This window comes from Nomascus leucogenys, chromosome 11 (genome assembly GCF_006542625.1).
Source record: "Nomascus leucogenys isolate Asia chromosome 11, Asia_NLE_v1, whole genome shotgun sequence".
NCBI classification, from domain to species: Eukaryota; Metazoa; Chordata; class Mammalia; order Primates; family Hylobatidae; genus Nomascus; species Nomascus leucogenys.
In genome coordinates this window covers 46,806,757-46,829,995 of record NC_044391.1, presented here as the reverse complement: position 1 = coordinate 46,829,995, position 23,239 = coordinate 46,806,757, and the positions used below count along the sequence as shown (strand labels likewise).

The 23,239-nt window shown below is 41.8% G+C and overlaps 1 protein-coding gene across 1 annotated transcript in view; it reads left to right on the top strand.

The window, feature by feature from the left end:
• The first annotated feature begins 308 nt into the window (after positions 1-308).
• The window catches only part of TBC1D30 (TBC1 domain family member 30), a 105,179-nt gene continuing 82,248 nt past the window's right edge, over positions 309-23,239 (top strand). Inside the window, exons 1-2 of the mRNA XM_030822296.1 lie at positions 309-786; positions 6,918-7,082. Coding sequence (XP_030678156.1) covers positions 309-786; positions 6,918-7,082 — 643 coding nt within the window. The remainder of the gene's footprint in view (positions 787-6,917; positions 7,083-23,239) is intronic.

Below are 23,239 nucleotides of genomic sequence, written 5' to 3'. Positions count from 1 at the left end.
CGTCCTGCGCCTTCTCGCGCACGGGAGAGCTCTGCCACCCCGGCAGCAGGTGGCCCCAGGTAGCTCAGTGGCGTGGTCGTCTCCTTCTCAGTGGCGTGGCCGTCTCCTTCTCGCCCGGTCCGGAGCGGAGGGGAGCGGCTCAGGTGCCGGCTCGGGGGAGGCCCGGGCACCTCGGGGATCCAGAGCCCGCTGGCGCCGCGCCCGGGAGGGCACCCCCGGCGAGGACGAGGCCGCGCCTCCTCCCGGAACTGGCCGGCGCCGCGAGGCGGGAGGAGCAGCGGGAACCGGGCAGCCGCGCGCCGGGGACCATGGACGTCCTTCCCACCGGCGGGGGCCGCCCAGGGCTCCGGACGGAGCTGGAATTCCGCGGCGGCGGTGGCGAGGCGAGGCTGGAGAGTCAGGAGGAAGAAGCGATTCCTGCAGCTCCCCCAGCCCCGCGCCTGCGGGGAGCGGCGGAGCGGCCGCGGGGCTCCCGGGACTCGTGGGACGGCGACGAGGACACGGAGCCCGGCGAGGCGTGCGGCGGCGGCACAAGCCGCACGGCGTCCCTGGTGAGCGGGCTGCTCAACGAGCTGTACAGCTGCGCAGAGGAGGAGGAGGCGGCGGGCGGGGGCCGCGGGGCCGAGGGCCGCCGGCGGCGCCGCGACAGCCTCGACAGCTCCACCGAGGCCTCGGGCTCCGACGTGGTCCTGGGCGGCCGCAGCGGTGCCGGCGACTCCCGCGTGCTACAGGAGCTGCAGGAGCGACCGAGCCAGCGGCATCAGATGCTGTACCTGCGGCAGAAAGGTGAGGGCCGGGCGCAGCAGGGTCCCGGGGGCTTCCTGGAGCCGGGCTGTCCTCGCCCTCTCTGCGGCGCTCCAGCGCGCACCTGGGCTGCTCGGCCGAGCGCTCAGATACGTCTCTTTGGATCTGACGCTGGTACCCACGGTGGCACAGATTTATGTCCACACTTAGTTCTTAAGTTCTCCGGAGTAATTGAATCAAGCATCAGTTGATGGAGTGGGCAGTTTCCCCGCTCTTCCCTCCTCCCATCTCTCGGTGTGTTCGCGGAGGCCCCAGGGGAGAGGCAGCCCAGATTCTAATTTCACCTGAACAGCTGTTAGGACAGGGTTGGAGGTTCTGATACGTATACCTGACCTACCTAGAGGGCGCCGCCTGGGCTGTTCTTTCCTTTTTTTTTTTTTTAAGTCCGCCTTCCCTGGTCACACCACTTAGTGTTTAACTAGTGAGGCAGAATAATTCGATAATGTGGTTTCGAAGCAGAGCGTGTGAATTCTGTTTCTGCCAGAACGTACGGTTCCAGGCAGCTCACTAGGATTTTTTGTTGTTGTTTTGTTTTCTTTTTTTCCTTCTCGGTGGCAGGTTAGTGGAGGGCCCTAAAGTGTTGAGGTTTTTTACAGAATTTAACTGCTGGTACCTTCAGTTGGCATGGAGAGGTCGACCTGAGAAAATGGCCTTGGCTTTCAGGGAGAGAGGTTAATTTGGTGTTTATTTTGTTATGAGACTCTGATGCTCGTGTCTTGCGCTCGTGTCACACTTTTTTTTTTCCATCTGGTCATAATAGCTTGCCTTTCAGGCAGTAACACAGTTATTACAGTTGTCTTTTTTGGTATAGAAATATCAAGACCTCCATTTACAAAATGAGGTGACGTATGGAAAACAGATGCCAAGCCACCATAACATTTCTTGACAGTAATGTCCTTGGGCTGAGTTACCAGGGGAGGGAGGAAGGAGAGTCTCCCATCTTCTCGCTGTAAAATTTGGAAAAAAAAAAACCTAGGAAAAGAATAAATCTGTCTGCTTTCTCAGACCTACGTAAACAGCTTTTAGCTTCCTCTTTTGACTTCCTAGTGAAGATTTTTTTTTTTTCCCAGCTGATTGTTACAAATAGCTTCCAGGTTCCTCCCCCTGCCTGGGACTTTGGCTGTAGCTGTGCCATTTCATTTTATAGAATTATTTGGTTGTTCTCAGAGTGTCTGTGTATGCCACAAGTCCCATAGGGCAATAGTTCTTTCAGACTCCAACAGAATCAATTTTGAAGAATTATGATTTCTCTTTTTACAGGATTTTACATTTTTTATCACCGAGGGAATTCTGGGGATTAGTAATTTCCTTTTTGAAGAGGAAAATTGGCAAGCTAAAGTTTAAAGAAGTAGTAATGGTACAGCTAACTATGCAAGTGGATTTCATGTGAGTGGCCACACAACTAACCATCCACAAGCCCTGTAATAGTTCATTTTGCCTGTTTCAGTCTTATTGCATGGCTAGTTGCCTGTTAAACCTTTCTTCCCTTGTGGTCAACCCTATTAAGATGAACAAAATGCCATATTATAATAGTCCTATACACACATATGCGTGCTTACGTGTGCACACATAGACACACTAACACACTCCCGCTCCCCTTTATTGATAACATCATTCGCGTGCTAAGATTAAAGGATCAGGTGATGATACAGCTGTCTGCGTAAAGAATGCTGCGTATCAGGTTATTTGATCTTTTTCTCAGTCTCAAAAAATATTCCCCCCAATATAACTACTCTGCATTCAGTAAGAATGTCATACAATACTGATAGCCTGTGTATTGTCTTCTCTCTCTGCTAGGGATTTTGCTGTAGCACTTATTTAGCTATATATTTAACATGTGTAGGTCCTTTAGGTGCGGCACCAGAATGTTTTCTCAGGACATCTGGGCTCTCTTCAGTATTTGCTTGGCTAAGGGGATGAATTTTGGAGTCAGACTCCTGGGTTGATATCCGGCCGCAGTTCCATACCAGCTGTGTGACCTTGGACAAGCTATTTAACCTGTGTCTCACTTTCTTATAACTAGGGATAATAATAATAATACCTACCTCAGAGGGCTGTGGTGAGAATTACGTAAGTTAGTGTATGAAGTGCTCAACAGATGTTAGATATAACTTTTTGTCATATACCCTGGAATTCCTTAGGACACTGAGCACAGGTTGTGAGTTGACAATGTCCTTATTTTTCCTCAGTTATTTAACACTGTGTAAGAGGCTATGGCTGATGCCGTGGAGCATTCAAAGATGAAAGAGACCTGTTTCCATCCCCAAGAGGCTTCTATACCAGCAGATATTGCTGTAAAAGACATTTTCACCCTCAACTCTGAAAAAATTTTCCCATATTGAACAATAAATGTAATTCAGAGAATTGGAGTTGTAGGCACCTTAGGGATCACTGGAAATGAGATAATGTAAGAACCCTTTTGTGGAGGAAAAGTATAATTTAAATGTTTTGTGATTATATTCCTACCCCTTTTATTTCTAGAAGGAAAATGTTGATTTGGTTCTTTGTTTTTTTTTTTTTTTTTTTTTTTTTTTTTTTTAGGCAGAGTTTTGCTCTCGTTGCCCAGACTGGAGTGCAATGGTGCGATCTTGGCTCACTGCAACTTTCGCCTCCTGGTTTCAAGCGATGCTCCCGCTTCAACCTCCCAAGTAGCTGGGATTACAGGCATGCGCCACCATGCCTGGCTAATTTTGTATTTTTAGTAGAGATAGGGTTTCACCATGTTGGTCAGGCTGGTCTCAAACTCCTGACCTCAGGTGATCTGCCTGCCTCAGCCCCCGAAGTGCTGGGATTACAGGTGTGAGCCACTGTGCCCAGCACAAAATATTGAAATATTCAGAGAAAGATGTTTGTTCTATCTGAAGGCATCTAGGAATGAAGAGCCTCTGGTTGCCTCTTGTAGGCTTTTTCTCATATTTAATCATATTTTCATTTAACTTAAATGTTCTCTTTTCATTATATCCTACTATGTTTAAAATCAGGGGGAGAGGAAGAACTAGCCTTTGCCCTCTTCTTCATGGTAATTTCTTATTCTTACTTAAAGCGTTGTTTATATTAGTGTTTATAAAGACCATACCCATTTGTTTCTCAGCATAATCTTGTATGCTAGGCGTAATTTGAGACTTGGAGCACACTTCCTTGCCTAAAAATCACTTAGAGAGTTGGCTGATCCAAAAGCAGTCCTTTTTAACTCAGGGCCAAATGCATTTTCTGTGGTGAGGTCAGGTTTGAGAACCCTGCATTTCTTTGTTACAGACCCCAAAAGTTGACTTTGACCTCTAGAGTGCATTTCTACTTTTGAGCATTTCTTCTCTTCTGATTCTCTTTAGTTTCTCCAAATCCCTTTAAAAATGAGTAGATCCAGACCCCACAGAGAACCTCTAATGGGGGGCTAGCTAAGGTTAAGTTGAGTGGAAGGCTTCACCTGCCTACCAGATCATGCTCTAGTGACTAATCATATCAAATGTGACCAAAAAAAACCTCCTCCCAAATCATAATGATCATTTATATAAAGACAGTAGACAATTCTGGTTCCCAAATTTGTTTTGACCAGTAGAAAAACTGCAAGGGGAGAGAGAGCATTAGAACAAATACCTAATGCATGCAGGGCTTAAAACCTAGATGACGGGTTGATGGGTGCAGCAAACCACCATGGCACATGTATACTGGTAACAAACTTGCACAGTCTGCACATGTATCCCGAACTTAAAGTAAAATAAAGTAAAAAAAACTGCTGTTGTGAATATTAGTTTTATGAATTTAGAATTATTATAATTTATGTTTTAAAGGAAATTTATTTTCTACCATATTTGAAAAATTGTTAGCCGGGCGCAGTGGCTCACGCTTGTAATCCCAGCACTTTGGGAGGCCGAGGCGGGCAGATCACGAGGTCAGGAGATCGACACCACGGTGAAACCCCGTCTCTACTAAAAATACAAAAAATTAGCTGGGCGTGGTGGCGGGCACCTGTAGTCCCAGCTACTCGGAGAGGCTGAGGCAGGAGAATGGCGTGAACCCGGGAGGCGGAGCTTGCAGCGAGCCGAGATCGCGCCACTGCACTCCAGCCTGGGTGAGAGAGTGAGACTCAGTCTCAAAAAAAAAAAAAAAAAAAAGAGATGGTATCTCACTGTGGTTTTGATTTGCATTTCTCCGATGGCCAGTGATGATGAGCATTTCTTCATGTGTTTTCTGGCTGCATAAATGTCTTCTTTTGAGAAGTGTTTGTTCATGTCCTCTGCCCACTTTTTGATGGGGTTGTTTGTTTTTTTCTTGTAAATTTGTTTGAGTTCATTGTAGATTCTGGATATTAGCCCTTTGTCAGATGAGTAGGTTGCAAAAATTTTCTCCCATTCTGTAGGTTGCCTGTTCACTCTGATGATAGTTTCTTTTGCTGTGCAGAAGCTCTTTAGTTTAATGAGATCCCATTTGTCGATTTTGGCTTTTGTTGCCATTGCTTTTGGTGTTTTAGACATGAAGTCCTTGCCCACGCCTAATGGCCATCATTAAAAAATCAGGAAACAACAGGTGCTGGAGAGGATGTGGAGAAATAGGAACACTTTTACACTGTTGGTGGGACTGTAAACTAGTTCAACCATTGTGGAAGTCAGTGTGGCGATTCCTCAGGGATCTCGAACTAGAAATACCATTTGACCCAGCCATCCCATTACTGGGTATATACCCAAAGGACTATAAATCATGCTGCTATAAAGACACATGCACACGTATGTTTATTGCGGCACTATTCACAATAGCAAAGAGTTGGAACCAACCCAAATGTCCAACAACGATAGACTGGATTAAGAAAATGTGGCACATATACACCATGGAATACTATGCAGCCATAAAAAATGATGAGTTCGTGTCCTTTGTAGGGACATGGATGAAACTGGAAAACATCATTCTCAGTAAACTATCGCAAGGACAAAAAACCAAACACCGCATGTTCTCTCTCATAGGTGGGAATTGAACAATGAGAACTCATGGACACAGGAAGGGGAACATCACACTCCGGGGACTGTTGTGGGGTGGGGGGAGGGGGGAGGGACAGCATTAGGAGATACACCTAATGCTAAATGACGAGTTAATGGGTGCAGGAAATCAACATGGCACATGGATACATATGTAACAAACCTGCACATTGTGCACATGTACCCTAAAACCCTAAAGTATAATAAAAAAAAAAAAAAAAAAGAAAAAGAAAAATTGCTGAGGCTCTAAGATGAAATATTGTACCTCTAAGACAAAATGTTTTTAGGCTATTGGAAGACTGGATATTTAAAACAAAACCAGTATTGCCACATTCATCTACATTACAAAATGTCGTAAAATTATTTACTTTCAGCTCATCATTTATAAACATAGATGAGTACTTTAAAGACTTTTTTTTTTTTTTTTTTTGAGGCGGAGTTTCGCTCTTGTTGCCCAGGCTGGAGTGCAATGGCGCGATCTCGGTTCACTGCAACCTCCTCCTCTCAAGTTCAAGCAATTCTCCTGCCTCAGCTCCTGGAGTAGCTGGGATTACAGGCATGTGCTACCACTCGCAGTTAATTTTGTATTTTTAGTAGAGATGGGGTTTCTCCATGTTGGTCAGGCTGGTCTCCAACTCCTGACCTCAGGTAATCTGCCCGCCTTGGCCTCCCAAAGTGCTGGGATTACAGGTGTGAGCCACCACGCCTAGCCTTTAAAGACTTTTTTTTTTTTTAATTAGCTGTTAGGTTTATTATTAATGTAACAGGCTAAAAAAGATTCTTTTCTGGCAAGCTTACCATCTGAACACTTCAGTGGTACAAAATATACATGCCAGTTTTCAGGCAATGAAAGGTAAATTTGCAGCCAGAGCTAGATATGGTAAAAATAGGAGTTTTTGCTTACATTGTTACAGATAGGCTTAAGGATAAATTTATCTTACAGTATCTGTCTCATGGACAGGGCAGATAAATGAGTGACTTATTTAATCGGAATGTCCGAGCTGAATGCATACATGTAATCTTGAGTGAAAACCTAGAATTAGTTGGTTTAAATGGATGTTCTATTTATCTTTGGACTAATATCACATTGGAATTTATATTCCTCTCAAGGTATTAATCGTTATTCTTATTTTTCTTTACTGATAGACACTCATGAACTGAAGATGATCCTTCGAGAGCTAAAGTACAGAATTGGCATCCAGTCGGCCAAGTTACTTCGGCATCTGAAGCAGAAAGATAGGCTTCTGCATAAAGTGCAGAGGAACTGTGATATTGTGACTGCCTGCTTGCAGGCTGTGTCACAGAAGAGAAGTAAGTACTGGAATGGCGTTACTTCTTTTGCCACACGCAACTAGAATGTTAGGAAAGCTGAGCCAACAGTCTCTGTTTGTGAATATATTGAGAAGTTTTAAATGCAAGCTTATACCCTCAGAACTAAGAACAAGGAACAACTCAGACAGCTTCCTATTTTTCAGTTAAAATGTATACTTCATGTCTAATGTTACAACCTTAGATTTATTATTCTAGATTTGAGGTAGGTAGTACTTTACTTTGACAATAATTTTATCTAATGCTGAATAATGATTAAAATTTTATTTTATTTATTTATTTTTTGAGACAGAGTCTCACTCCGTCACCCAGGCTGGAGTGCAGTGGCGTAATCTTGGCTCACTACAACCTCTGCCTCCCAGGTTCAGGCAATTCTCCTGTCTAAGCCTCCCGAGTAGCTGGAACTATAGGCACCCACCACCAGGCCTGGCTAATTTTTGTATTTTTAGTAGAGACGAGGTTTCACCTTGTTGGTCAGGCTGGTCAGGCTAATCTCGAACTCCTGGCCTCAGGTGATTCACCCTCCTTGGCCTCCCAAAGTGCTGGGATTACAGGCGTGAGCCACCACACCCAGCCAGTGATGCTGTTATAAAAATAAAAATTTGTCCAGGCGAGGCTGGTGGATCACCTGAGGTCAGGTGTTTGAGACCAGCCTGGCCAACATGGTGAAACCCCATCTCTACTAAAAATTAGCTGGGAGTGGTGGCTGGCACCTGTAGTCCCAGCTACTCAGGAGGTTGACGCAGGAGAATCACTTGAACCCGGGAGGCAGAGGTTGCAGTGAACCGAGATCACACCATTGCACTCCAGCCTGGGCGACCAGAGCGAAACTCCATCTCAAAAATAAATAAATAAATAAATAAAAATAAAAATAAATAAATAAAACAGCATCACACAGACATAACCTAAAAGGCATGTCCTTATTCTCTTATTCTCTGTGTTGCTACAGTAAGTGAATTAAATAGTTGATTTAAAGAAATAGATTCTTGTAACAGGACCTTAACAACTTGCTCTGAAATCTGAAGATGGCAACATATTTTAGCAAATGTAACCTATCTCTTGCATAATCATAACTAAGAGCTGTGTGGGAGCTGTGTGGTTTGTTAATCAATTAAAAATAAATTGTTAAATTGCTGATACATATTACATACTACGTATAAAACCTTGTGAATTAATTTTAAAATTCTCCATGCAATAGCCTTATGTTTTATTCTGCTAATATTTAACTATTTTTGTTTTGCATTCTTTATTAACATGCAGCATGGCAGAACAGTATGCTCAGGTATGGTAAATATAGGCACAATGATGTTTTCGATAAAATGCCTGTGACAGCTTTTCAGGAGATTGTGGAAGTTGCCTTTTGTTGCTCTTTCACTCTGTCACATTTTGTATGTAAACTGACACCTCCTAGAGTGCTTTTTTTTCAGAATTGCAAATTAAGATGTGTTTGCTTTCATGAAACAATTTTTGGGCTTTGATTAGTTTCTGGTAATGAAATTAATCGCTTAAATTTCATTCTTATGTTTATTATTAAAAGAAAATCCTGTATTTTCTTGCTTCTCTTCTATTATATTGCTGTTTGTTATCCCTAAAGTATTATTTATGCTGTTTATTAAAGAAGGTTTTACCTAATAGATATTAACAGATTGCTGCAGGCCGGGCATGGTGGCTCATGCCTATAATCCCAGCACTTTGGGAGGCCAAGGTGGGCAGATCACCCGAGGTTAGGAGTTCAAGACCAGCCTCGCCAACATGGTGAAACCCCATCTCTACTAAAAATATAAAAATTAGCTGGATGTGGTGACACATCTGTAATCCCAGCTACTCAGGAGGCTGAGGCAGGAGAATCACTTGAACCCAGGAAGCAGGGGTTGCAGTGAGCCAAGATTGCGCCACTGCACTCCAGCCTAGGCAACAGAGTGAGGCTCTCAGAAAAAAAAAAAAAAAAAAAAAAAGAGTGCTGCTTGATTATCATAATAATATCACTGTCGTTCATACAAACAGGAATGCGATTGAGTAGACTGACTTTGAATAGGCTTTTCTCCAGAGTCAAGCACTTGTCTGACATAGCTAGAGAAGGAAGAAGGGTGTGTAGGGGTCTGTGTGTGTGTGTGTGTGTGATTTGTGTGTAGCTATTGAAAGTTGGCATGTATTATAAGTATTTGACAGTTTTCCATTAATTCTGATTGACTTACACATGTCAAGTTAAAAAATATTTTCCCCTTCTATTATGAGAAACCTTGGTTTTGATTCTCCTCCTTTCAACTATGTTTATATCCTACTCATTATTATTGTTTATACCAGCAGCTAAAAGCACAGAATGGTAAATGCATGGGTTTTTGATGTGTGGGAAAGTATAAGGGAGGGTGGAGCAAGTTCAGGAGACAGAGAGGAATATCAGGCTAGTCCAGGGTCACAGATTGGTGGATTCTATTGTTAGTTACTAGGGACTGATTATCATTTGGAATTTAAATTTACTTGATTTATATAAGGACTAGCATTTATGTCATTTTAGAAGAATGTACCCACAAGCTGTCAACGTAATTCATGAATTTGTCAATGCATCCTTCCTATGTATTTTAGAGTTTGTCTCTTTAATTCCAGCCAGGGCTTTGCATTTCAGAGAATACAGGGTTGTCTGGCACCTTTCCTGAGAGTTCAATTCTCTCTTTGCTAATAAGACCCTAGTCAATGGAACAGAATGTTTTTTTGGTAAGAAATAACTGCATTAGAATTATTACTGTCATCATAGGATACTGTATTTTGATATAGACACTGTCAAAAATTTGACTACATGGTTATTTGCCCATCTTGAAATTCCAGAGGTTAGATATTTCATGACTAAATCCCTGATTCCAGTAGTTGCATGTTTTGCCTCTTTCCTCAAAGTCAACTAATTCTAAAGAATTGAGATTTAAAAAGCCCTGAGATTTCACTATCACACTGAATAACATATTGACTTTCTTGTATTTAGTATGCAGAAGTTCAGATAATCCCTATTTTGGCCTCCACATAGATTTGATGCTTATGATTCTTTGCATAAGTGACTTTTCTTCTTCTTCTTCTTCTTCTTCTTCTTCTTCTTCTTCTTCTTCTTCTTCTTCTTCTTCTTCTTCTTCTTCTTCTTCTTCTTCCTTCTTCTTCCTTCTTCTTCCTTCTTCTTCCTTCTCCTTCCTCCTTCCTCCTTCCTCTTCTCCTTCTCCTTCTCCTTCTTCTCTTCCTCCTCCTCTTCCTTCTCCTCCTCCCTCTCCTTCTTCTTCCTTCCTTCCTTCTTCCTTTGTTTTTTTTTTTTTTTTTTTTTTTGAGACAGAGTCTCTGTCGCCCAGGCCCAGGAGTGCAGTGCTGCAGTCTTGGCTCATTGCAGCCTCTGCTTCCCAGGTTCAAGCGATCTTTTTACCTCATCCTCCCGAGTAGCTGGGACTTAGATGGGTGCCACCATGCCCAGCTAATTTTTGTACTTCTTTGTAGAGACACAGTTTCACCATGTTACTAAGGCTGGTCTTGAACTCCTGGGCTCAAGCAATCTGCCCTCTATGGCCTCCCAAAATGCTGGGATTACAGGTGTGAGCCACCTCACCTGACAGATTTTTCTCCTTCTATAACATGCTATAGAATAAAAACTATTTTATTGTTTTATTAAACTGGGTTATTTCTTGTTAATACACAAAAGGTAATATAGTAATTTTGAAATAAGAGTCAAAAATAAATATAAATTAATGAACCAAAATGGCTAGATCATTTTTATTTCTAACACAAATGACCTACCTACTTACATTTTATGGTTTCCTACACCAAGCCTTATAGTAGTATCTCCTTGTTTTAAAACTGGGCTGGGAATAAGAAAAACAAGATCAATATTGTATTATAGAAGAGCATACTTTTTTCCCCTTATATTTAACCATTTATTTAAGGATAACCATGGTATAACCAATTTAATACTGAAAATTGATAATAAGAGTAGCAGCAGCTGTTACCATTCATTGAGTACATGCTTCATGCCAAATTTGCTTTTATTTCTCATAGCAACTCCAAAATTGTATGTAGCTTTAGGCATATTTTATTAGGAAACTGATTCAGAAAGGTTAAGTAATTTGGCAAGCGTCACACAGTTGGTAAGTATTTGAGATAGGATCTGAAGATGGGTATCTCAAAAGTCCACACTTTCCATTATAAACTGTGACATAAGAGGGTTCTACTTTTTCTTAGCAATTAGATAGATAACTGTAATGTTATTGGAATACAACTGAGCAAGAAGAAATTTATAACATGAGTTATAAATACGGAGTTTCTGGTTTATTAGAATGTGTGGCTTCAGCATAGTTTGCATATGAAATCAGTACTTTATCTTTCTTGGGCCAAATGGATTATTGAACAAATGTAGATTGGTGTGCAGGGAAATACACCTAAAAGCTTCAAGGCACAATTAGAAGAATAAAAAGAGTATTTGGTCAGGAGATTGATTCTGATGTTAGGATTTTTAAGTGGTTTGCTTAACCTGTTTTTCCTGAAAGCAGAAGGAAGGTCATATTAATTATTAGCATTGTATAGTTTTGCTATTTCCTGCATTGGTATAGTAAATGTTTAAGTTATGCTGGTTGAATTTGTGAAATAGTTTTACAGATCAAGTGATAAAATCTAGCTGTCACTTGAAAACTGAAAAAAAAAAATGAGCAAAATGTGAATATATACAGAAATATTATCTTAGCTTTGCTGATCAATATAGAAATTTTAGGCTGGGTGCGGTGGCTCACGCTTGTAATCCCAGCACTTTGGGAGGCCGAGGCGGGTGGATCATGAGGTCAGGAGATCAAGACCATGGTGAAACCCCGTCTCTACTAAAAAAATACAAAAAATTAGCTGGGTGTGGTGGCGGGCGCCTGTAGTCCCAGCTACTCAGAGAGGCTGAGGCAGGAGAATGGCGTGAACCCGGGAGGCAGAGCTTGCAGTGAGCTGAGATTGCGCCACTGCACTCCAGCCTGGGTGACAGAGCGAGACTCCGTCTCAAAAAAAAAAAAAAAAAAAAAAAAGAAATTTTAGACAGCTTACAGCCTAATTTTATTAATATGTCCACTCTTGCATCCTGATAATAATATGATTAAATCTTACTATGATAAATGCCTAAAATGCCTGGTAGAGACTGATGGTTTGTGAAATAGGTGAATAATCTTTTTCTTTTCATAATGAGTGTCTTCTCTTCATTAATACCTTGTCCTCTGTGGCAGGAAAAAGAATTTGTGTGGTCCTAAGTTTGGTGGCACTAAAACTCAACATTTTCCACTAAAAGACAATTCTCTTTGTAAAATTATAAAAATAACCCACCCAACCGGCATTTTCACTCCTAGATTTCTACCCGAGAGAATTGAAGACATATGTCACCACAGAAACTTGTACAAAAATGTTCATAGCAGCATTGTTCATAATAGCCAAAAAGTAGAAACAATTCAAATGTCTATTAATAGATGAATGGATATATCAAATGTGATTATTATTCATATAATTGAATATTATTCAGCCATAAAAGAATGAAGTATTGACTCATGTTACATCATGGATAAACTTTGAAAACATTATTCTAAGTGAAAGAAGCCAGACACAAAAATTACCATATTGTATGATTCCATTTGGCAAATATGTAGAGACAAAAAGTAGATTAGTGGTTGCTAGAGGCTGGGGGTAGGGGAATGGGCAATGACTACTAATGGTATGGGCTTCTTATTGGTGTGGTGAAAATGTTCTGGAATTAGATAGTGGTGATGGTTGTACAATTTCATGGCATGTGAATTATATAAAATATGATAAAGTGTTAAAAATGTAATATACCCATGGAAACTTTGGAAAATACAGAAATGTAAAAGGAAGAGAAAAAATTATTATTATTATTATTTTTTTTTTTGAGACGGAGTCTCGCTCTGTCGCCCAGGCTGGAGTGCAGTGGCGCAGTCTCGGCTCACTGCAAGCTCCGCCTCCCAGGTTCATGCCATTCTCCTGCCTCAGCCTCTCCGAGTAGCTGGGACTACAGGCGCCCGCCACCACGCCCGGCTAATTTTTTTTGTATTTTTTTTTTAGTAGAGACGGGGTTTCACTGTGGTCTCAATCTCCTGACCTCGTGATCCGCCCGCCTTGGCCTCCCAAAGTGCTGGGATTACAAGCGTGAGCCACCACGCCCGGCCAAAAAAATTATTTTTTAAAGACAGTCCCTTAGAATATTCAAGTGGTGTTTTTTTGTTGTTGTTGTTGTTATTTTTTTTTTTTTTTTTTTGAGACAGGGTCTTGCTGTGTCACCCAGGCTGGAATGCAGTGGTCTGATCACAGTTCATTGCAACCTATGCCTCCTGGGCTTAAGTGATTCTCCCACAGCCTTCCGAGTAGTTGGGACTGCAGGTGTGTGCCACCACACCTGGCTAATTTGTGTGTGTGTGTGTTTGTGTGTGTGTGTGTGTGTGTGTGTGTGTGTGTGTAGATAGATAGATAGATAATATATTTTTTTTATATTTTTATTTTTTTGTAGAGATGGAGGCATGGAGTGGGTGGTGGGGGAAGGTCTTGCTATGCTACTCAGGCTGGTCTCAAACTCCTGAGCTCAAGTGATCCTCCTGCCTCAGCCTCCCCAAATGCTGGGATTACAAGGCATAAGCTAACGTACTTTGCCTGTAGGAAGGTTTTAAATTATCCATCCAGCTTTTAAAATAACTACAGGATTATTTGTATCTTCTATTTCTTCTTACGTCATCCCTAGTGTATTATACAGAATTTGCCATAACTTTTCACATTTGCAGGCATAAAATTATTAAGAATATGTTGGGTGTTCCTTTAGTTTTTCAAGATGTTAAAACAATTTCACTGATTTTAAACAGGAATTCACTTACTACTTAAAATATCTTTTATTATAGAATGTATCATAAACAAGAGAATGTAATGCATATATGTATTTTTTAAAGAATAGGTAAACAAACGTGTATACATGTGGATATTCACCTGTCAAGCTTGAGTAACAAATATCACTGGCATGTTAAAAGCTCCCTGTGTGCTCCTTCCTGGTTGAAATCTCTCTGCCCCATATTTGTGTTAACCATTACCTTGCTTTTCTTTATACTTTCTCCACTTCCTGTATAGGTTCCTAAGCAATATATGGTTCTGAAAAACAGAGTAGCAAGCCCCAGCCTTGTTATGTGGGGAAAGGGTAATGTTGCTATCTTAGATAAAACCTTTCAGAAGATAAACTGTGCTGTCTCTGGATCCCAACTTGGTTTTAGGTTCCCTTCTGGAGAAGTCAAAGGGCAAGGTTATAAATGAGCCCTGTGACTTCTGCCAGGCTATGCTTTAGGCTAGTTGTTATTATTTATTTATTTATTTATTTATTTATTTATTTTTGAGATAGAATCTTGCTGTGTTGCCCAGGCTGGAGTGCAGTGGTGCGATCTTGGCTCACTGCAACCTCTGTCTCCCGAGTTCAAGCGATTTTCTTGCTTCAGCCTCCCCCAAGTAGCAGGGATTACAGGTGTGTGCCACCACACCCAGCTAATTTTTTTATTTTTATTTTTAGTAGAGATGGGGTTTCACCAGGTTGGCCAGGCTGGTCTTAAACCCATGACCTCAAATGATGCGCCTGCCTTGGCCTCCCAAAGTCCTGGAATTACAGGCATGAACTACTGTGCCCAGCCCAGGCTAGTTATTGAATAATCAACTAGGTTGGGGGAGAGGCTTGCTTTTTATTTTTGATTCAAAGCTCAGCAAGGCCTTTCCATGCTCTCCCCTCCATGCCCACAGAAGTATTGTGCTTTGGCCTACTTCTAGGAGCAGGAGCAAGGCCATGGTGACCTTTGAATAAAAAATAAAGAGCAAGCTTGCTGGGTGTGGGGTCTCACACCTGTAATCCTATCACTTTGGGAGGCTGAAGCAGGAGGATCGCTTGAGCTTGCGAGTGGGAGACCAGCCTAGGCAACATAGTAAGACCTCATCACTAAAAAAAATAAACAAAAACTCGCTGGGCGTTGTGGCATGCATCTGTAGTCCCAGGTACTCGGGAGACTGAGGCATGATAATCGCATGAGCCTGGGAAGCAGAGGTTGCAGTGAGCCGAGATTGTGCCACTACACTCCCACCTGGGTGACAGAGTGAGACCCTGACTCAAAAAATAAAAAATAAAAATAAGCAGGACGCAATGGCTCATGCCTGTAATCCCAGCACTTTGGGAGGCTGAGGCAGGAGGATCATGAAATCAGGAGTTCAAGACCATCCTGGCCAACATGGTGAAACCCCATCTCTACCAAAAATACAAAAAAAATAAAAAAAAAAGTTAGCTGGGCCTGGTGGCATGCACCTGTAATCCCAGCTACTCTGGAGGCCGAGGTAGGAGAATTGCTTAAAACCTGGGAGGCGGAGGTTGCAGTGAGCCAAGACTGCACCACTACATTCCAGCCTGGGCGACAGAGCAAGACTCCATCTCTAAAAAACAAAAACACAAACAAAAACCACAAGTACAGATGAAAATATGGACGAGTTCTCCTGGGCATTCTGTCCTTCAGTTAGAAAGATGGTCCGGCAGCAGGAAGCCTCTTGTGTTGACTTCCTTACACGACTGTTGATTGAGCCACGCTGCTTCACTCCCTACTGGCTGGGCTCCATCTGCATGCACTGCCATCCTGGGAGCCTCATTGTGGAGGCTTTCTTTGTCTCTCTTCTGTGTTGGATCTCTTGTATCCTGGATCTTATATTTCTTTCTTGATTATTCTTTTTATTTTGTTTCCCATATCCCCTTGAGAAAGAGTGCTTGTGAAGTAAGTGTTTGGTAACTGCACGGGTGAAAATGTCAAATGTCTTGATTCTAAATATATGCGCTTTGATCGACTATTCTGTGCTTGCTCTATTGCCTTCTCACTTGTCTTGTTGCTCTTGAGAAGGCTGAATGAAGCCTTTCTGATGCCTGACGCTTTATCCTGGACTATTTTTTTTTTTCCCTTTAAAAGCTTGTGGACTGTTCTCCTTGTTCTTGGTGTTCCTGAAATATAACAATCATGTTGCTTGGAGTGGGTCTCTTTTCACTCAGGTCATTGTCACTGGGCCTAGACAGGCTCTTTCAATCAGGCAACTTTTGTCATTCAATTCTGGAAATATTCTCTGAATTATTTCTTTGTTGTTTTTTCTCCCTCCTTTTTCTTTTTTTCTTTTTCGTCTTTCTGGGGTTCTATTGTTTGGCTGTTGGAACTTACAGACAAGTTCTATAATGTTCTTTCTTTTTTTTTTTGAGACAGGGTCTCGTCTGTTGCCCATGTTGGAGTGCAGTGGTGCAGTCATGGCTCACTGCAGCCTTGACTTCCTGCGGCTCAGGTGATCCTCCCACATCAGCTTCCTGAGTAGCTGGGACCACAGGTGCACACTACCACACCTGGCTAATTTTTGTATTTTTTGTAGCGATGGGGTTTCAACCACGTTGCCCAGGCTGGTCTCAAACTCCTGTGCTCAATCAAGTGATCCCCCTATCTCGGTCCCCCTAAGTGCCAGGATTACAGGTGTGAGCCACTGCACCTGGCTGTAACGTTTTGTCTGTTTCTCTCTTTCCAACTCCTTGTTCTTTTGATTTATTTTCTTGGAGATTACCTCAACTTTATTTTCCAGTCCTGTTATTGAGAAATCTTTTTGGGTTGCTATTTGAATGTTTCTTTTTTTATTTTATTATTGTTATACTTTAAGTTTTAGGGTACATGTGCACGATGTGAAGGTTTGTTACATATGTATACATGTGCCATGTTGGTGTGCTGCAACCATTAATTCGTCACTTAGCATTAGGTATATCTCCTAATGCTATCCCTCCCCCTTCCCCCCACCCCACAACAGTCCCCAGAGTGTGATGTTCCCCTTCCTGTGTCCATGTGTTCTCATTGTTCAATTCCCACCTATGAGTGAGAACATGAATGTTTCTTTTATATGGTATCCTGTTCTTGTTTCATAGATGCAATATATTTTCTTATTGCTCTAAGGATATTATGATAGAGACTAAAACAGACAAAAGAAAACAATTTGGAAGAGATAAGATTATACAGGAAGGAAAGAAACTTTCAAAACTGTATTATATTTAGAAGCTTTCCTTAGGTGTCTGGTATTCCTTGGCTGTCTGCTCATAAGTAAGTATGGGAGTCTAAATGCTGACTTGAACTCTGGGCTGCCTGGCAGGACTTATTGATTTTGAGCTTCATTGAACTGTCATCTGGACAGGCCCTTTGTTGTGGAACCCCTCAGGTCAGTATCCTCAAGTCTTTCTTCTGGGCTGGTCAGATTCTTCAAGGAAGAGTCTTCTGATCTCCTGCTCGAAGGGTAAAGGTCTGGCTGCTGGTATTTTGGGAGCCGAGTGGGGTGAAGAGAGCTGGGAGTCTCTGCATTCAGTATGCATATGGCCACTGAGTCCCTGTTTTAGGTAAGGTACTCACCCTCAGCTGGTTGTCCAAGGACTCTGTTATCACTCTCTTCAAAAATAAGACTCTTAAACTTTTGCCGGGGTGGGAAAGTGGTAATTGCCCAACCTTATGAAGAGAGGAACGAGGGATCCAACTACTTCTCAACAGCCTTCTCCCCATATTTCTTGTCAAGCCTCTTGGGGAACTGGTTGCCAATCCCCAAGTCTCTTGTGGACTGTGTGGTATCACATAAGTTGGATTTCAGCTTTCCTGTTAGTTTGGGATTTGGCTTTCTAGGATCCTCTGTCAATTTATGTTTGTTTGCTTTTCCAGCTTCAAAACATTGCTGTTCTCCATGCTCCTTTTTTTTTTTTTTTTTTTTTTTTTTTTTTTTTTTTGTCCTTCACTCTGGTCCTTGTGGGTTATGATTTAAAAATTATCTTTACAATATTTTTAGTGTGGTTTTGGTGGGGACCAAAATTAGATGCGTTTTTTTTTCAATCATCCGCCTTACCCAGATGTGCTTTTTCCTTTTTCATAAACTCATTTCTTTTGAGAGACAAAAATAAGTTATCATTTAGATTAGGGTAGATTTGTCTTAAATTTGGAATTTGCCTGCAAAATTGTGAATTTAATTACAAATTTGTTAATATTGATAACCGTTTTAGGTATGTTTTTGATATATAATTAGCAGCCTGGTCTACCCTGAAATAACTTAGAATATGACTAGATGAAAGAAACTGATTGAGCTTGCATACAGCATATTTTAGCAACAATTTCTCCTGATTTTCTTTAAGCTCTTTAGCATCTTAAAGTTAAGGGTTTGTTTTTTTTTTTCATTTTGGCATAATTTACTTGTGTTTCTTATGACCTCATTATAAAGGGGTTGATTTGTAGGAAAAAAATATGAATCTTAGTCATGGTAATTGAGAGCTACTAGAAATTTTTAAAAAATGATCTCCATTTACCCACAACCTTTGGTTGAGCAAAGGGAAACTTGGAAAAGTTGAACTTTGCAGAAACTCACTCAGCTGGTTAGTGACTCAGGAGTTTTTTGTTTTCTCTTGTCAGTTATGGCAAGAGAAAACTATATATACAGCCAGCAGGGGGAGCTCCTTCCCTTAAGCTTACGTGAGAGAAGTGTTATACTATTGATGTTCTCTGTATTGCCACAAGGGTAAGGCAGCCTTTAAGACTAAAAATGATACAACATAAGATACACACCATATGAAAGAAATAAAGGGAACCTTTTTTGGAACTACCATATATATGTATTGTGACCATTTTTGTGTTTAGTTATATTATGAGAGGATACTTCTAGAAGTGGGGATATTTTGTCATTTATAGTTTAAAAAGAGGCATTTACATTAAACCATTTTTTATAGACTATATCTTTCAAAAGCATTATTCATTTAACAGATATTCTGTGTTTACTATTTCCCACACACGATTGTAGGTGCTGGGAATACGGTAGCAAGCAACATATCAAGATTAAGACCTCACGATTTGAAGTTCTTTTATACGAAGTGTAGATACAAGCCTAGAAGAAATACTTTTTCCCCCAAAATAATCGACTCTTTAATTTGGCAGGGCAATCAACTGCATTTATCCTATGTTAAATCTTTAATAAACAGCAAAATATAAGATGATAATATGACTTACACTGAATGCTTACTTTTAGGAATTTCACATAAATCTTCAAATATCGTTCTCCTCTGCAAAAAAAAAAAAAAAAAAAAAAGACTGTTCCAGTGTTCTTAAGCTTTGCTGCATATTGGAATCACTTGAAAAATTTACAAAGGCTATTAATGCCTGGCTCCCCAGCCCAGACATTCTGCTTTAACTGGCATGGAGTGTGATCTGAACATTGTGATTTTTAAGCTCCCTGGGCTATTCTAATGTGCAGAAAAGTTTGGGAACTGTTGGACTGTTTCCTAATAGTGACAGCTTCCTGAAGACAAGCTCCTTTGAATCCCTGTTCTTCCTGTTCTGTCACCTTGCACAGCATATTTGACCTAGCAGTGATCAATAAACATCCAGTGCTTGGTTTCCTACTAACTCTGCTTAGAGTTTATAGTCATCAGCATAATGACTCACTTGTGTACATACTTAACTTATTTATTCCACTCTTTGTTATTTTCACCTTGCAAAACCCCGAGCCTGATTAAACTCAAGTCTCTGCACATTCTGTCTCTGCACCTACCTAGCTGACTGCAGCTGCAGAAACACATATCATGGGGATGACTCTCTTTAAATATGTGACCACCAGCCTCACAGACACCCTTGGTGCCACCAGCAATCCTATGATATTTCTTTAGTCTGTTCATACTTTCTCTCTCTCCCTTTTTACATCCTATTTTCTCCCCTCGCTCTCAGCTGGCGATTTTTGCTGTGTATTTTAACAGAGAAAATGTAAGCAATCAAAAGCGAATGTCCTCATACTCCCACCTGTATAGGTGGCATTCCTCTGAACCTCGAGATGAACTATTCAGCTCTTCTGGGGTACCCTGGATCCATCTTGTCTTCCCTACTCAAGGAATCACCCTTCTTCTTGTCTCTCTTCCTTCATCAGGTTTTCCATCTCTGCTGGATTATTTCAACCAGTATAGAAGCATGTCATTTTATCCTTAATCTGAAACCAGACATTAAAGTCATCTCTACACCTCTATTCAGCCATCATTCTGGTTTTCTGTGCCTCTGCTTTTTCGTCTGTAAAATGGACAATAATATCGGCCCTACTTATCTCTTAGAAATGTTTTGAAGACAGAATTGAAAGTACTTTGAAATGTTAAATGTGTACATGTATATATGTGATTGTTTATAAATTCAAAAGTTCTGTGTTGAGTACCTACTGGGTGCTAACGTGCAAAGAAGAAGAAAAATATACAGTATCCTCAGTGAGCTTTCAGAAGAATAAAGTCAGAGAAGCAAATAAAAAATTACAGTATAATAGTTCTAATGGAGGTTGTGGTATATTGAAATAGATTTTTCGACAGCTCCCGTTTTTACACATCGTGTATTGACATTTTGAAGTATTCTGAATCCATCTTTCCAATATGATCAGCTAACGAATGGTGGTTTTAACTGTACCAGGTTTCAGCTTGACATTCCAATGAGTCTTACACTATTTCAGGATAGAATTATGTATTTTTCTGAAATTGGAGGAAAATGCTTAGGAGAGGGTGTTGCTGACATAGGAGAATTTCAGGCAAGTCAAGGCTGATTTGATATTCTCAAGGCAAGGACTTGTTTGAGTGGTATTAGACTACCTGAAAGACCTCCTATTGTAAAATTTAAAACTTCGACATTTGCTCAATTATGCAAGAGAGTTGTTCTGGGGATGAGTGGTAGAAAGATGGAATGGAGCTCAGAGTGTTCTCTGTGTGTACAGATCCTCTTCTCTTCTTGGTCCTCTTTCCTTGGGACCACTTCTTCAGGGTACAGACTGGGCCTCAGCATCTGCCAGGCTGGTCTGGCTTCAGGCACCTTTCTTTCTTTTTTTTTTTTTTTTTTTTTTGAGATGGAGTCTTGCTCTGTCGCCCAGGCTAGAGTACAGTGGCGCGATCTTGGCTCACTGCAAGCCCCGCCTCCCTGGTTCACACCATTCTCCTGGCTCAGCCTCCCGAGTAGCTGGGACTACAGGCACCCGCCACCATGCCCGCCTAATTTTTTGTATTTTTTAGTAGAGACGGGGTTTCACCATGTTAGCCAGGATGGTCTCGATCTCCTGACCTCGTGATCTGCCTGCCTTGGCCTCCCAAAGTGCTGGGATCAGGCACCTTTCTTAAGAGCAGGAATGGAGAAAGGGGAGAGAAGCCTGGGCTTCTGACGATGTGCCTCTGGAGAGCTGATGGGATGGGAGGGGGGCACATTAGTTGAGAACATGGACTGGAGCCATGTCCCCTGGGCTGAGATCCCAGTTTTGCCACTTAACTAGTTCTACAGTCTCATGCAAGTTCCCTGACCCCTCTGTGTTTCAGTTTTCTCATCAGTAAAATGGGAATGATGGTAATTTCACTTCATAGGATGGTTATGTGAATTAAGTGAGTTAAAGTATGTAAAATGTTTAGAACACTGTCTGGCTGTAGTATTTACTACTATTGCAATAATTCCCACTGTGGGAGGTTTAGAGGTTGCCTTTGCCATCAGCATTTGCATCCTAGCCTGTGTAAGGCAATTATGAAGGTTGCTGGGCTTCTCACTTATAAAAAAATTGATGAGATGGGTTATTTGAGGAGCAGGTGTTGAATAATCACAGTTAGGGATTATATAATTTTTTAACTCTTCGGGAAAGGATTGCTTCCTCTTCTCCAATAACATGCAAGAAGAGTACTCTTCCTCTATGTGTTTCCATTGAGAATGTGATACGTAAATGTGTCTTGGGGATACATGCTATATCTGATGGTCAGCCTTGTGTGTACAAAGGGCAATAGCAGCAAAGGTGGGAACCACCCAAATCTGCAAAGCACTAGGGAACATGGGGAAGCGCAATAGAAAAGGCTGAAAGAGGCCAGGCGCAGTGGCTCATGCCTGTAATCCCAGCACTTTGAGAGGCCAAGGTGGGCAAATCACGAGGTCAGGAGTTTCAGACCAGTCTGGCCAACATGGTGAAACCCCGTCTCTACTAAAAATACAAAAAATTAGCTGGGCATAGTGGCAGGTGCCTGTAATCTCAGCTACTCAGGAGGCTGAGGCAGGAGAATCGCTTGAACCCCAGAGGTGGAGGCTGCAGTGAGCTGAGATCGTGTCATTGCACTCCAGCCTGGGCTACAGAGTGAGACTCCGTCTCAAAAACAAAACAAAACAAAACAAAAGGCTGATAGAAATGTGCCCTGTGGACAGGGGTAGGAGGGGTGGCAGACATTCCAGGCAGAGATAAGGGCACAGAGGCTGAGGGAGCATCAGGTATTTGGGATACTCTTGGTAATCAACAATTGCTAGATACAAAACTAGAGGCTGGAGGGAAGTGGCAGAAGTCGAGACTGGAGTTTAGATTGTGTGTCCTGTAGCAATATCCCCATGAGCACAAGAGTGACGTGACTGGATTTTCATGTTTCAGAGGTCATTTTGACAGCAGTGAGGACAGGCTGGATAAGGTGAGTGGAGTGAGGAGTATTGGGAGAGGCGAAAGGAATCAGCCCTTAGAGTGGATGGGCCCTGGGAAAGGGGTTCCTGGAAGTGGAGGAAAGGCAATGAGATATTTAGGAGGGAGATTCAGTGGGACTGGAGAGTGTGATATGGGAAGAGGAGGAATCTGGGTGGATGCGAGGGCTTGAGTAAGATGTGGGAGGCTGCAGCAGAGATCCCTCAGGTACCACATATAGACTGCGAGGGAAGGGAGTGACCTGTTAGAGAGGGCAGAACCCTGGGAGAGAGAAGAGCCAACAAGGAGAGCAGTGTGGAAGATGCTGTGGGAGGCTAGAGGCAGGGTCTCAGGGAGATGCAGGGTTAGCTTCCACAGAACAGCTGTCAACAACATGTGTACATATAGTTAAATAGAGAAGTCAAGTAAGAAAAGGTTGTGAAAGAGCATTGGAGTTTTCCCTTTTAAAAATGATGTTTCATTTAAGAGGAGTTTCTATTTCATGCAGTGGTGGGGATAGAAGCCACATTACACTAGGTTTCTTGGCAAGGATGTTATAGTCATTCTGGAATTTTCTGGAGGTGAGACGGATGAGAACTAGGCTTGTTCTGTGCTCCTCGTACAGAGCTGCTTCTGTCCCTCTCCGTTTGTTAGAATTGATGAAT